Source organism: Oncorhynchus keta, chromosome 31 (assembly GCF_023373465.1).
Source record: "Oncorhynchus keta strain PuntledgeMale-10-30-2019 chromosome 31, Oket_V2, whole genome shotgun sequence".
In the NCBI taxonomy this organism is placed as follows: Eukaryota; Metazoa; Chordata; class Actinopteri; order Salmoniformes; family Salmonidae; genus Oncorhynchus; species Oncorhynchus keta.
The window spans coordinates 4,216,999-4,232,040 of NC_068451.1; the positions used below are offsets into that span (position 1 = coordinate 4,216,999).

At 41.7% G+C, this 15,042-nt stretch overlaps 1 protein-coding gene across 1 annotated transcript in view; it reads left to right on the top strand.

The window, feature by feature from the left end:
• The window catches only part of LOC127914276 (myelin basic protein-like), a 51,276-nt gene that overhangs the window by 18,671 nt on the left and 17,563 nt on the right, over positions 1-15,042 (top strand). The window contains exon 3 of the mRNA XM_052489339.1: positions 14,213-14,306. Within this exon, the coding sequence (XP_052345299.1) occupies positions 14,213-14,306 (94 nt within the window). The remainder of the gene's footprint in view (positions 1-14,212; positions 14,307-15,042) is intronic.

Sequence of the window (15,042 nt, forward strand, 5' to 3'; positions counted from 1 at the left end):
ATCATATTGATTTCACATTCTTAAAATAAAGTGGTGATCCTAACTGACCTAAGACAGGGAATTTTTACTAGGATTAAATGTCAGGAATTGTGAAAAACTGAGTTTAAATGTGTTTGGCTAAGGTGAATGTAAACTGCCGACTTCAACTGTGGATGTGTAAGGTAAGTTTGATCCTTTTTGTTTTCATGGGAATAATACTGACACTGGTGAAGTTCAATGTGATTGTAGACTGTAGAGCCTCTTATCGCAGCTTAAGCCTTTTTATCAGGGAAGTGAGGCAAACCTTTGGACCCTGCTGTGGTTTATTCATGCAGTCCTCCGTCAGAACAATGGTGTTATGACCATAAAGAAGCTCTCAATCAAATCTGAAGCACTCAGAAAAATACAAATGGATTCAAAACGAGTCTGGCGGGGGACTTGAAAAATATAACCCTCAAATGAATGCCAGACAGAGTGCATTCCAAGTGACAACCTTTTCCCTTATGTAGTGCACTTTCATTTTTGGAGCTGAGTGGCGTTTTCCTTTTCAGTTCTAGCACAAGGAAAGGGGAATGGGGTTGTGGTGACTGTTCTGCTGTAGGGGCCAGCTTGTTAACCACTGAGTAAGGATGTGGTGTTTGGTAAATAAGCAAGTCATTTAAGGCCTTATATTTTTCCATGAATTGGTGTTTTTTGGAAGAATGTGAAAGTTAGCTTTTTGTTTTTATGATTTTGTATGTCAATACTGAAATGGTCCCCTCTTGAAATGTGTTGATGTTTGTAGTCATATAGGTAACTGGCAAAATAAAGGAAACACCAACATAGTTTCTTAATAGGGCCACCAAGAGCCAGAACAGCTTCAATGCACCTTTGCATAGATTCTACAAGTGTCTGGAACTCTATTGGAGGGATGCAACCGTTTTGTTGATGGTGGTGGAAAACGCTGTCACAGGCACCACTCCAGAATCTCCCATAAGTGTTCAATTGGGTTGAGATCTGGTGACTGAGAGAGCCATGGCATATGGTTTACATAATTTTTAATACTCATCAAACCATTCAGTGACCACTCGTGCACTGTGGTAAGGCATAGCCACGGTGGCCAAAATAATGGCCTGCTCAGCATTTTTATTCATGACCCTAAGCATGATGGGATGTTTATTGCTTAATTAACTCAGGAATCTCACCAGTGTGGAAAAATCTGCTTTCAATATACTTTTTATCCCACATTTACTGAAGAGTTTCCATTACTTTAGCAGTTACCTGACACTATACTGTAGCTATAGACCAAGTGTGTCAAACATACGACCCGAGCCCATTCAATTTGGCCCACGGTGGTTTGAGTAAATAAATAAACATATATCTGTTCTCATTAAAAAATAGAAATAAATATTCGACATTGAAATAACTCAACTGTATATAGAAGTGATAATGGACCTACAATTATAAACTTTCCACCCTGTCAAGCTTGCTAAAAAGCATTGAAAATTCCCCCCAAAATGTTCATAACGTTTGAAGGCGAGGAAATATACTAAATTGTAAGTGCAGACCTCCAGACCTTAGTGAAGTCCGATTGCGGCACGCAGGGCAAAATGAGCTTGACACCCTTGCTATAGACAGAACTATCTTCTGCATTTTTTTTTTTATCACTCACTCTCTTTTACCCTGCTCCTTCTCTCTCTCCATGCTTCTGGGGAGATGATTTCTTCATGGGCAGTCCAGACCTGAGAGAGGTGCTTCTTTTTTTTTCTGTGGGGGTGTTGCGACTCAGAGCCGCTGAGTCTTCTTATCGACTTGCCAGATCTTAGAGTGGCGGACTGGTGTTGCCAGGCAGTGGTTGATTAGCGACCATCAGAGTGTGCCTGGGTGGTCAGGACACTGGGATTTCAGTAAGTGATGACAAAGCTCGCCTGCTACTTCTGCAGGTCAGCCCGGAGACCCAGCGAGAGGAGGAAAGGTTATGTCAGGTCTCAGGAGCTAGCCTGGTTATAAAACTAGGCCGTTTCAGGTTAATGTTGGATGTGATGTACAGTATCTTTTTATTCATCATTTTCAGTAGATTCATAACCCTTTCTTGTTCGGGTCACAGAATCAGAACGAGGCATTTCAAATTACACACGGATGACTGTTAGAACACTTCTGGTGATGGACTGATTCCAAACTCACATTTCATTTGAAATATCACCCTGTTACACCTCAGAAAGATTACATTTCCTTGCTTGTCATTGCCATGGGTGGGACCCCTATGCAAGCTAAACTGCTCGCTCAAAATCGTAAAATAATCCTAAAATAGAACTCATTAAACTGTAATGAGTGTAGCTGTGCAGGGCACAGTGTTGTTACTTACTCAAGAAGAGTCATTTGTGTGTTATGTTCATTAAAATGGGAAGGACAAAGCAGTATCTGCATGGCACAATGCGTTTTTTGACAGATGGTCGTTTAGACATCCCACCAATGAAATTCTCACTCTTTGGTAGGCATATACAGTGGGGAGAACAAGTATTTGATACACTGCCGATTTTGCAGGTTTTCCTACTTACAAAGCATGTAGAGGTCTGTAATTTTTTATCATAGGTACACTTCAACTGTGAGAGGCGGAATCTAAAACAAAATCCAGAAAATCACATTGTATGATTTTTAAGTAATTAATTTGCATTTTATTGCATGACATAAGTATTTGATACATCAAATACTAATGTTACTAATTGTCAGTGTTACTAATCAACCCTGATGAAGACAGCTTGGCTGTCGAAACATTGGTATTACATTTTTGCATCTGAGCCCCTAGTGTGCGGCTTTCTTTCATTTTCAAGTTTCTACTCCGCTAGCCAGCACCTCGTCTTTATAGGTGTGCGTTTCTTTTTCTTCACTTAATCGTCAGTGTACCAAATACTTGTTCTCCCCACTGTATGTTGCCGTGGTGATATCTGATGCGTTATGTTAGGCCATTCAATGTCAGCGGCTACTTTCATCATCGCGTCACCCACATCCATCCACCCACCCACCTCACACAATACACAGAGACGAAAAAAACATCAGTGACCCATTTCCTTCTGTAAGGATGAATGGACTATCGGGCAGATTATTATGAATTACATTTGACATTTTAGTCATTTATCAGATGCTCTTATCAAGAGAGACTTACAGAAGGGAGTGCCTACATTTTCGTATTTTTTTTTTCGTATGAATCAGCTTATGGTCAATTTCATACTATCATTAGCTCAGGGCCAACGGTCCTGAGCCCAGCTGTCCAATAACGTTGAGCTCATCTCAACCTTCCTACCCAGTGAGTGATGTCATGTTTGATATCACGTCTCAAACACGGGTGCTTTTACCCTTTTGGGAAAAATCTGTCAGTTCCATCATCAGTTAATTAATGTTTTTCTGTTGAACGAGCCTACATTAATGATTAAATTAAAGAGCTTTTAAACGTCAAAAGTATAATCAGTCAATGGGGGTGTTTGGTAGGGATGGGGGGGATAAATCGATACAGTTGAGTGTCGCAATATTATTTTTTACTATAATATATAGACTCTGACTCCAACTATGAATTCTCTAAAAGAATGAAGGTTAAATTAAGCTACTGCTAGTCAGCTTTTCCTGTGCAAGAACTCCAGTATTTCTCCTTCTATAGCTTTTTCTCCATCTTCCTTTTAAAAAGGTAAGCCAACATTTTCAGCATTTTTATTACCATGACTGAAAAAAATCTCTCGTCACTCTGCCTCAGACATATAGTGAGCAATATGTTTGTGACATTAAATTGCAGTATCAAATTGCAATACATGATGGAACTTCCATCAGGAGCTAGCCCCGAGCTAGGCCCATATACCCGCTAATTCTGAGGCTACAATACCTCCTTTGCCAATTGGCCTAGACCTTTTATTGTCGACACGGAGCCCCGCCGATCCATCACGACTGGACTGCCGATGTGATTGCCCGATGTAGTCTCAACAGGCTATTCTGTCACGATGTCGCCAGAGAACCATCTACTAGCCCCGGGCCTGCTAGCTTTTCTGAACGCCGTGTCCCCTGCTCGCCTAGCGTATTAGTGACTACCAAACGGCACCCTGACTCACCTATTGCTGCTCTTTTGACCCTATGATCACTCGGCTACATAGTTGATGCCCCCTGGACTGTTTCAATAACACAGTACCTCATGTTGTTTACCTGTCGGCCCCAGCCTCGAAATCAGGTCCTGTATGTACCTAACTGACCCGCTCTGCCCATTCATCCCCATTTACCTGTTGTCTTAGCTCTCCTGATCAACAGCTGTGATTGCTCATTCTCTCTAATGTCAATATGCCTTGTCTACTGCTGCCGTGGCTAGTTCTTATTGTTTTATTACACTGTAGAGCCCTCAGTCCTGTTCAAAATGCCTTAAATAGCTCTTTTGTCCCACCCCACACACATGCAGAGACCTCACCTGGCTTAACTAGTGCCGCCAGAGACAAAACCTCAAATCGTCACTCAACGCCTAGGTTTACCTCCACTGTACTCACATCTTACCATACCCTTGTCTGTACATTATGCCTTGAATCTATTCTACCATGCCCAGAAATCTGCTCATTTTATTCTCTGTCCTCAACGCACTAGACGACCAGTTCTTATAGCCTTTAGCCGTACCCTCATCCTACTCCTCCTCTGTTCCTCTGGTGATGTAGAGGTTAACCCAGGACCTGTAGCCCCCAGATCCAATCATATTCCCCAGGTGCTATCATTTGTTGACTTCTGTAACCATAAAAGCCTTGGTTTCATGCATGTTATCAGAAGCCTCCTCCCTAAGTTTACTTTATTCACTGCTTTAGCACACTCCACCAACCCTGATGTCCTATCCGCGTCTGAATCCTGGCTTAGGAAGACCACCAAAAATTCTGAAATGTCTATCCCCAACTACAACATTTTCCGCCAAGATAGAACTGCCAATGGGGGTGGAGTACTTTCCTCACCATCTTAAATGTAAGCATGCCCCATTCAAAAAATGTAGAACTAAGAACACATATAGCCCTTAGTTCCCCTAGACTTGACTGTCCTTGACCAGCACAAAAACATCCTGTGGCAAACTGCATTAGCACAGAATAGCCCCCCGCGCTATGCACATTTTCAGGGAAGTTAGGAAACAATATACATGGTCAGTTAGGAAAGCAAAGGCTAGCTTTTTCAAACATACATTTTTCATTCTGTAGTACGAACTCCAAAAGGTTTTGGGACATGGAGAATAAGAGTGCCTCCTCCCAGCTGCCCACTGCACTGAGACTAGGAAAAACCGTCACCACCGATAAATCTACGATAGTCGAGAATTTCAATAAGCATTTTTCTATGGCTGGCCATGCTTTCCACCTGGCTACCCCTACCCCGGTCAACAGCTCTGCACCCCCCACAACAACTTGCCCATGCCTCCCCTATTTCTCCTTCACCCAAATCCAGATAGCTGATGTTCTGAAAGAACTGCAAAATATCGACCCCTACAAATCAGCTCTACTAGACAATCTGGAACCTCTCTTTCTAAAATGATCCACCGCAATTGTTGCAAGCCCTATTACTAGCCTGTTCAACCTCTTTCGTATCGTCTGAGATCCCTAAAGATTGGAAAGCTGCGGTGGTCATTTCCCTCTTCAAAGGGGGAGACACTAGACCCAAACTGTTACTGACTTATATCTATCCCACCCTCCCTTTTCTAATGTCTTCGAAAGCCAAGTGAACAAACAGATCACTGACCATTTTGGAACCCTCCGTACCTGCTCCGCTAGGCAATCTGGTTTCCGAGCTGGTCATGGGTGCACCTCAGCCATGCTCAAGGTCCTAAACAATATCATAACTGCCATCGATAAAAGACAATACTGTGCATCCGTCTTCATCGACCTGGTCAAGGCTTTCGACCCACCCGTAGCACGCTCTCCAGCAGGTATATTTCACTGGTCATCCCCAAAGCCAACTCCTACTTTGGCCGCATTTCCTTCCAGTTCTCTGCTGCCAATGACTGGAATGAATTGCAAAAATCACTGAAGCTGGAGTCTTATCTCCCTCACTAACTTTAAGCATCAGCTGTCAGAGCAGCTTACTGATCATTGCACCTGTACACAGCCCATCTGTAAATATCCCACCCAACTACCGCATCCCCATATTGTTATTTATTTTTTGCTCCTTTGCACCCCAGTATCTCTATTTGCACATTCATCTTCTGCACATCTATCACTCCAGTGTTTAATTGCTCAATTGTAATTATTTCACCACTATGGCCTATTTATTGCCTTACCTCCCTAATCTTACTACATTTGCACATACTGTATATATACATTTCTATTGTGTTATTGACTGTACGTTTGTTTATCCCATGTGTTGTTTGTGTTGTTTGTCACACTGCTTTGCTTGATCTTGGCCAGGTCACAGTTGTAACTGAGAACTTGTTCTCAACTGGCCTACCTGCTTAAATAAATGTAAAATAAAAATAAAACGTATAGAATTGTGATACATATAGAATGGCAATACATACTGTACCATATCGACACCTAAGTAACGTGATAATGTCGCGTTGTGAGATCCTGGCAATTCCATGCCCTAGTGTTTGGGTGGTCATTCTGATGCTGGTTAGCCCTCTGTGGTTTGTCCTGTCCACTCAGTAGAATAAACCGGATTAAGCCAAAGCCTTAGAGAGCCTTTGTGTTCGCTGATGGATGACATTTGTTTGACGTAGCCATTTTAACTTCTAACCGTTGGCTGTATAACACACCTAATCAAAAATGGGACCGTGTCAAACACTTTTGCTCTCAGACACTGGACATTATATCAGTGTTGATGTCTACTGTGTATGAAGTCATTCATCTTAGCCTATAGGCTGGCGTGTTGTTTTATAAACATGAAGATAAAACCTTTGGCTCTGACGTTGCTTGACTCATAGAAAGAAAATAGTAATTCTTCTATTTCTATGGCTTGATGTCTGTAAGGTCTTGGGTGGCTTTGTACTGTAGGTAGTGAATACAACACGTAAGATAAAAACATTATCACCTTTTTTGTTTGATTCATTTGAGTTTCATGTTTATCTCAAGAATTGTCCATATGACCTATGGTTAAAAGCCTAACTTAAAGGCCTACATTTTATATTTTTGAGGTCCATGCTCAGAGTGTTTTGTCTTTTCATAGATGGTCGACCTTTACCTGAAACAGTTTTCAGAAGAGGTTTAATCTGCCGTTATTCCATTTGCTCTATACATAAGGTCAGAGATCATGGCATAAGGACGTCGTCATTGGCGCCATAAAATTTGAAAAACGGATCTAACAAAGTGGATATTTGTCCAATCCGTAGTTATTTTTGTGTCCTAACAGGCCCACAATTTGGTTACTAAAATCTGATCGACATATACTGTATATTTGGTTGTTTTCGATGCATAATATTTAGAAGTTGTCCTTTGTCAGGTTTTTATTTATTCATTTGCTAATGGTTAGCTCTCGCTTGGATAAGGTGGTAGCTAGCCAAATAGAAATCGGTGGTGGAAGTTGAAGTCATTTTTTACTGTAATGTCGTTAATTGGTGATTATGAAACATAACATGCATTGAGGTTGACATCCTAACAAGCCTCATACTTAGATGTGTACCCCAACATAGTGTTGAATACACATGAATAAATGTAGGCTAATTATACGGGCTGCACTGAGAGATATTCTGGATCTATCTCCGACGGGGGGTGCATGGTGTTTCCATGGTTTTCGTTGAACTCTTACCTGTGTTTTGCATATACAGTTGCTGCCTCAATGCTGTGTGGTCCACCGATAAGGACAAGTAGAGGCTCATTTAACAATAACACACCACACTGTTTTCAGTCAGGTTGGGTCTGAGAGCTGCTACTTTACTGAGAAAAAAAAGCAGAATGCGATGCTGCCGCAATTGAACAGAACAAAGATGATTAAGAGGTGAGTTGTTTTCTCTGTGTCTCGCTCTCCGAATCCCGAAATTGCACCCCACCTATTGTTCCTGTCTGTTGCGGTGTGTGGGTGGGGAGGAAAGAGGGGGCTTTAAATGGCGAGTCATGTACTTTAACGACATCAGGTAATTAACCTCCGCCTTGCCGTAGTCAATTTGTCACAGATTTTGAAATTACAGCAGAGAAAATAGGCGCGCCATTAAAATTCAGCTGCGGCTGCAATCAACTTTTGCCCGACTCTTCTCCTCCTCCACCGCATAATGGAATTAGAAAAGACAGAGGAAGAAAAAAAAGGGAAGACAGACTTTTTTTTGAACGGTGTCAGAAGCACAGAATAACGAGGCCTTTAACGTTCCTGGCATGGGCTTACCTAGACAACAGGACAGTGATGGGGAAACCCAGGCTAGGGCCTGCCTGTCCTGGCCACCTGTCCCGGGGTTGATGAGGATGTATGGGGCTCTGTCAGACTCAGCCGGCCTGCTGGGTACCAGAAGAAATAACAGGAGAGCCCAGCCCAGAAAGGCTCACAGTGGTAAGGCAGGCAACTAAATACAGGTTTCAATTGGTTCCCGTTTCTGCAAGGCACACTCTATGAGAGAGCTGAGACCAGAGTGGGGAGGAGGAAAGTGTATGAAGAGAGTTTGCAACTGCTAGATAAGGTGTCAAATCAAAGACTGATGTCATATTTTTAAATATGTATTTGTGTTGCTGTCTTTGTTTTACCTTAGGTCAGTATGTGCTTAGAGACAATATCCGGGTTTCTGTCCAACCTTTTTCTGTGAGTAACACGTTGGATAATAAAAACATGTCATGACAGGCCTAATGGAAACAGCAAATTTGTCGAAAAAAATGAAATATGCTAGACAAGGTGGGATCTTTTTTTATTTATAAAATGTATTGTGTGAAATGTAGGTAGAAACACTTTTTTTTTTGTGCAAATATTTCTATAATAACCATCATATTGAAGTAAACTTGGAGTCACTCGATGACATGCTGTGTGGTCCTCCCATTACTAAAGCATGCAGATTACTAGGCTACAGATGAAATAAGTTACGTTGAACTTCACCATGTGGTGAAAGTGCAAGGCGATGACCTTGATGCTCATTTCCAATACATTTAGATGGTCTTATTCTGGGTACATGATGATCGACGCTTGGTTGCCATTTGACAAATTCAAATCTAGCTATTTTGTTCATGAAAATCTCATCATGTAGGCTGTGCCCGCAAGTAGTCTATGTATCTGCAAGCTGTTGGCTGAGGTGTACGTGCCAGTACCAGAGGGGGCACATTCGCTATGTAACACATTGTTAGTGAGACAACCGTCAGTAGAGTTGAAAATGCGATGGAAACCCATTTTAACTTGTATTTTTATTCAGTACATGGGGATTTAACGGCAAAAGTTATTTTTATGTGGACTCTTGTCATCACGCACAGATTTTTTATCCACAACAAGTTAATTTGATGGAAACACATTTCTGGTGGGAAAATGCACATATTTTATTTGTACAGATTTTTGAATATTCACATGATAATCTGTCAATTGGATGGAAACCGAGCTAAAAATGAATGGCACGATAGAATTAGCGTCTTTAATGACATTTTCAGTGGAGTGGATGGACTAAACACAAAAAGTATTCAATATAAACAATACTTTTTGAGTATTACACTCATGTGATTTAGTAGTATGCATTTAGTATTAGGCATGCTCATTTGACTGCGGTCTTTCTCTCTGGCAGTGTCATCTTCACATTAATCAGAGCGTCGACTTGGTGTTTTATCAACACAGCATTGTGACAGTGCTGAGTGGAAGCGAGAGGACCACATCATGTTTCGAGAAGTCAGTGGAGGTCACATGTTGAATCCAATGCTTCCCATTGGATATCCAATGCTGGATATCCTTTGGGTGGTGACACACTCAAACTGGGGCGCCTGGCACCTACTACCATACCCTGTTCAAAAGCACTTAAATATAAAGAGATCAAAACTTTCACCTGGTCAGTCTATGGCATGGAAAGATCAGGTGTTCCTAATGTTCTGTATATTGAGTTGTAATATTTTTGTATCACAGCTGATATATCCCCCCCCCCACACACACACAACATTGATTCCAAGTCAACCATTATGGTGCTGGCTATAAGGCCTTATGCATACACTGAGACACACGTACATCGGGGATAGGACTATTTATCCATCCTCACAAAGCCGATTTGGGAGACGTGGTTGTGTCTGAGGAAAATGTAATGCATTATCAGGCCTGTGGTAGAATCCAATCTCCTGTCTGATAAGCCTGCATTGTGAACTGTTGTGGAGACCCTAATCCATGTCCAACTTTCAGAGCTGTTGAGCACGTTCTGCCATCTTGAAAGCCACCTTATTGGCTTTTTCTCAGTTTCAAGAGAGTCATGTTGTATCGAGTAAATGCATTGTGGATTAAGAGGAGAAGCAGCGTGTAAATCCAGTCTCCAGTGGAGGGAGCCTGAGGCTCAGTTAGTGATCCTGAAGTTAGGCTATTGTCCACGCATTCCCTGCCCTGAGAGGAGTGTATTTTTGTGGTTTACTGTAACTTACACACTCTCATGTTCCTGCCTGACTGGAATTGTGTTTAGTAGCAGATATGGGTTGAAATACTATTTGAAAGGTTTCAAATACTTTGAGTGTTTGCTTTAGCCTGCCTGGGAGTGCCAAATGGGCAGGGTTTGCAGTTTGGGGCCTTTTTTTATTGGTTCATTAAGCCAGGTTAGTGCAATCGAGCACAGATAAAGTATCTGAAATGATCTCAAATAGTATTGAACCCAGGTTTGTTCAGTATCTTTCCCTAATGTTAAGGGGGTTGTAAGTAGCTCCTTATCATTTGTTCTAAACCTGTTTGTTCATGCTTGGGTAGCCGCAGAAGCGCTACCCTTCCTGTACTTGCTCTCCCCCATGTTACGCAATCATTCCCCATAGTAACATTCATGTTCACTGCTCTCCGAAACAAGGAAGTAAAACACCCCACAACATTCCTTTAAGGTAAAGCGAGTATCTCCGGATATTACTGCTAGAACGCAAATACATTCCACATTTGGAGACCTACGCAGGGACAAATGCAGCATATATATTTATTTCGTATTTAACTTTAATTTTTTACAGAGAAGAACGGATTCTTATTTGCAATGACGACCTGTCGAACACAGCAGACAAGCACAGCAGAAAGTCTTTGACTAGGTAATATTCATGAGACTAGGGTGCCTTGCAGTTGTACAGATGCGTGTTGTTTGATGCTGATACTTGTTTTCACCATTAATGTCACAGCACCACTGACATTTTATCCTATTACATTTTGTGCATGAATATACTTTTGAACACTAATTTGTTTTGCGCATAATTAAAGTGTGATACATGCTGTTAAATTACCAGCTCTTTGTATAATTATTAATTGTAATATTAAATTGTCAATACGCTGAGGGCTGTCATTTTCCCTGATCTCAAGTAATTGCATGTTGGTACTCTGATAAAACACCCTTATAGTTTCAGTTCAATGTGATCCTTCTTTGTCTATTTCCTGACACTGATTTTTATATCTGTGGCCAGCAATATTGCTTTACTCTCTGTTTGAAATGTATTTATCGGGATGCGGATTTAGAAGTTGTACGATCCCTCAGTAAGACTACATCCTTTTCGTCGAGGCCATGCTTTTTGTTTGGTATTGATGAGCTATAGGCTAGAAGTATCCCTTGGGAATAGAGTATTGTTGTTTTTATTGTTTTAAGAACAATGTCAAATTCCTAGGTGGCCACATTACTTGCCATGTCATGGGTGCTTAAGACGTTTGGCTAATTACCCTATACACTAGTTTGGTTGCAGGTGGTTTGAAATAAGTCTATTGAGCAATCATACTTAATGTGAGTAGGTCTGTGCGATTATTGTGAACATTTGCAGTGTGAGCACATCCTGCTGTTTGAGAAGAAATCTGTGGGATGGAGTCTCCAAGTCCCCGTTCACCATTCCTCTCGGGGATGAACACAAACGCTTAAGGGCACAGCTATCAGAGAGGAAACGGATAAGACCGTGACCTTTGACTCTCTAAGAAATTTCTCCAAGTCATGAGAGGTTCCAATCACTACACTCCAAATCCCCCCCCCCCAGACTATAAGAGCTTAGAAAGCTTTTGGAAACTACAAATGGAAAAAAGGAGAACCAGCTCATCTTTTATATACATCCATTCGAAAGCCCATCCAATTGATATTAGATAAAGACATTTTCAAAAGGTAGCATTTCAAGAAATATCAGACTGATAGGCCTAACCTTGGAGACATAGATTGGCATGCTTTATATGAAGAACCTCTTTGAATATAGAGAACAGACAGATTCCGGTTGAGATTGCATTCTCTCCCAGTCGACCTGTTTCTGCAGCAAGAGTAGGTATTATGCTGCTAGATTTAGCATTAACCTCCGCCTCAGCCCTCCTCAAAAAGGTGAATTGTATTCCCCCGCCATTGTGGTGCGAGTGGCTGGTCTTATCTCGTGCTGTGTAGCAGAGGCAGCGAAGCCCCAGGGGCCCATACTGCTGTGCTGCTACCCTCCATCTGTCCTCTCCCCCTGGGATGCTCTTCTCAACAAGATGGAAATATTATCCCTCTATTATGATAAGCAGGTGCAAAGTCACGTCGTTAGAATCTGCCTGCGGATGTTGACAAGAAGGCTAGGCCGCCGCTCATGTGGCTGCATAGCCCACTTTGTAGAAATAAAATAGTTTTCAAAGTCCTCCACGGTTTGTGATAAAAAGCAGTCCGAGAAGCGAGGAGGGGTGCTATCTTTTTGGGAGGAAATGGGGGAAGAAATGTGACTGGAAAGGGGATTTCAAAATGCTTTGAATGGTGAGTAATGGGAAATTAATACAGTATATTGTAAAGTTAATGTACCACCAGTGCTCAGATAATGGTACATTTTAATAGGAATTAATGGAACGGAATGTGTAAGACACTATTGACTTCAAGGTATACTTAAAAAGAACACAATTTCAGTCCAGCTGAGTCACCATAATATCTTGAACACACCATGAGCTTGGTTCCCGGAAACAGCTTCTTTAGACGGACAATTTTCTATATTTCTAATGTATATTTGTTGTTGACGTTTGTGCATGTGCGCTTGTGTGTGTTTGCACGTGCGTTTTTGTGTTTTGTGTGCGCATTTACACTGAGTGTACAAAACATTAAGGACACCTGCTCTTTCCATGACGTCGACTTACCAGGTGAATCCAGGTGAAAGCTATTTCTGTTCCCTTATTGATGCCACTTGTTAAATCCACTTCAATCAGTGTAGATGAAAGGGAGGAGACAGGTTAAATAAGGATTTTTAAGCTTTGAGACAATTGAGACGTTGATTGTGTATTTGTGCCATTCAAAGGGTGAATGGGCAAGACACAATATTTAAGGGCCTTTGAACAGGGTATAGTAGTAGGTGCCAGCCAACTTGACACAACTGTGGGAAGCATTGGAGTCAACATAGGCCAGCATCCCTGTGGAGTGCTTTTGACACCTTGTAGAGTCCACGCCCCGATGAATTGAGGCTGTTCTGAGGGCAAAAGTGGGAGGTGCAACTCAATATTAGGAAGGTGTTCTTAATGTTTTGGGGTCACTTAGAAAGGTTCTTGTTTTTGAAAGAAAAACACTTTTTTTTGTCCATTAAAATAACATAAAATTGATCAGAAATACAGTGTAGACATTAATGTTGTAAATGACTATTGTAGCTGGAAACGGCAGATATCTACATAGGTGTACAGAGGCTCATTATCAGCAACCATCACTTCTGTGTTCAAATGGCACGTTGAGTTAGCTAATCCAAGTTTATCATTTTAAAAGGCTAATTGATCATTAGAAAACCCTTTTGCTAAGCCCTTTCTTCTGAAACTCGTCAGTCTATTCTTGTTCTGAAAATTGAAGGCTATTCCATGTGAGAAATTGCCAAGAAATGGAATATCTTGTACACCACTGTGTGCTACTCCCTTCACAGAACAGCACAACTGGCTCTAATCAGAATAGAAAGAGTGGGAGGCCCCGGTGCACAACTGAACAGTAGTGTGCGTGATGGCGTGTGGGTGTGTAAGTGTTTAGAGGAGAGGGAGGTTAATGCATTTAGCAGTGTTTTTTTTGCTAATATGTACGTCCCCAAAATTCTGCAAATGTGCCTGACTTTTGTGTGCTTGCGATAATTCAGGTAAGGCTCTAAACAAATATCAGATTTGGCTCCATGTGGCTGATAATGAAAAGCCTCTGTTCTGTTGCCATGGTATCTCCGCTCACCTCTTTCTGTTTTGTGCCCTCTCTCTCTCTCTTTTAAAGCCTTTGTCAGCAGAACCAGAAGCAGAACAGACCATAGAACCAGCACCCATTGGTGAGACCATGGCAGAACCCGAATCACAAGACGAGGTCTTTGGTAAGGAGTTTCTTTTTATTTTTGTCGTTTTTGTGATTTTTGGTGAAGAACATAAGCAGACACAAAGCAAATTCTGCCATAATACATACAGTTACAAACGATGGAAAGGGTTGTCGTGATTAAATGATACTTTTTTTCTCCTATGCTACAATACTGTTGCATCATAATGATTTCAAGGTTGTAATAAAAGGTGTTCCCTAAATGCCTGATCTGAAAGCCCCTCACCCGAAAGATCTCTGAAACATTGCTTCAAGTGGAATAAAATAGGTGCCGGTACTCTAGGGTGCCAATATTTTGCATGTGTTTCTGGTACTAAAGTGGAACTTTTGAGTTGCTGGTACTCTATACCAGTCAGCAACGGCCCACTTCAAGCAGTTACCTTAAAGGATTTAGACAGTGTGAACCTTTTTCAGCGGCAAGAAAAAGAAAACTGTGCTTCTTTAACACAAACGCAGACCATCTCTCAATGCGGAGTATCTTTCAGTTCAGGGTCCGGGTCCGGGTGATGACAAGGTATCCGTGGCCCAGGGATTCATTGCTAATGGTGATGGGTGTGACCCAACCTGGTAATGGAAAGAGTGCTACAACCCCTGTTCCCTCCCTCCGCACACTGTCAACCTGTAAAATGAGGCTGTGTTTCATCTACCTCTACTCCTCTAGGCTACTTGGACTGTCTGATCTAATATTAAATTGAGAGCTTTGCACATTTTGAATTCACTGTGGATGCATCCCAGGG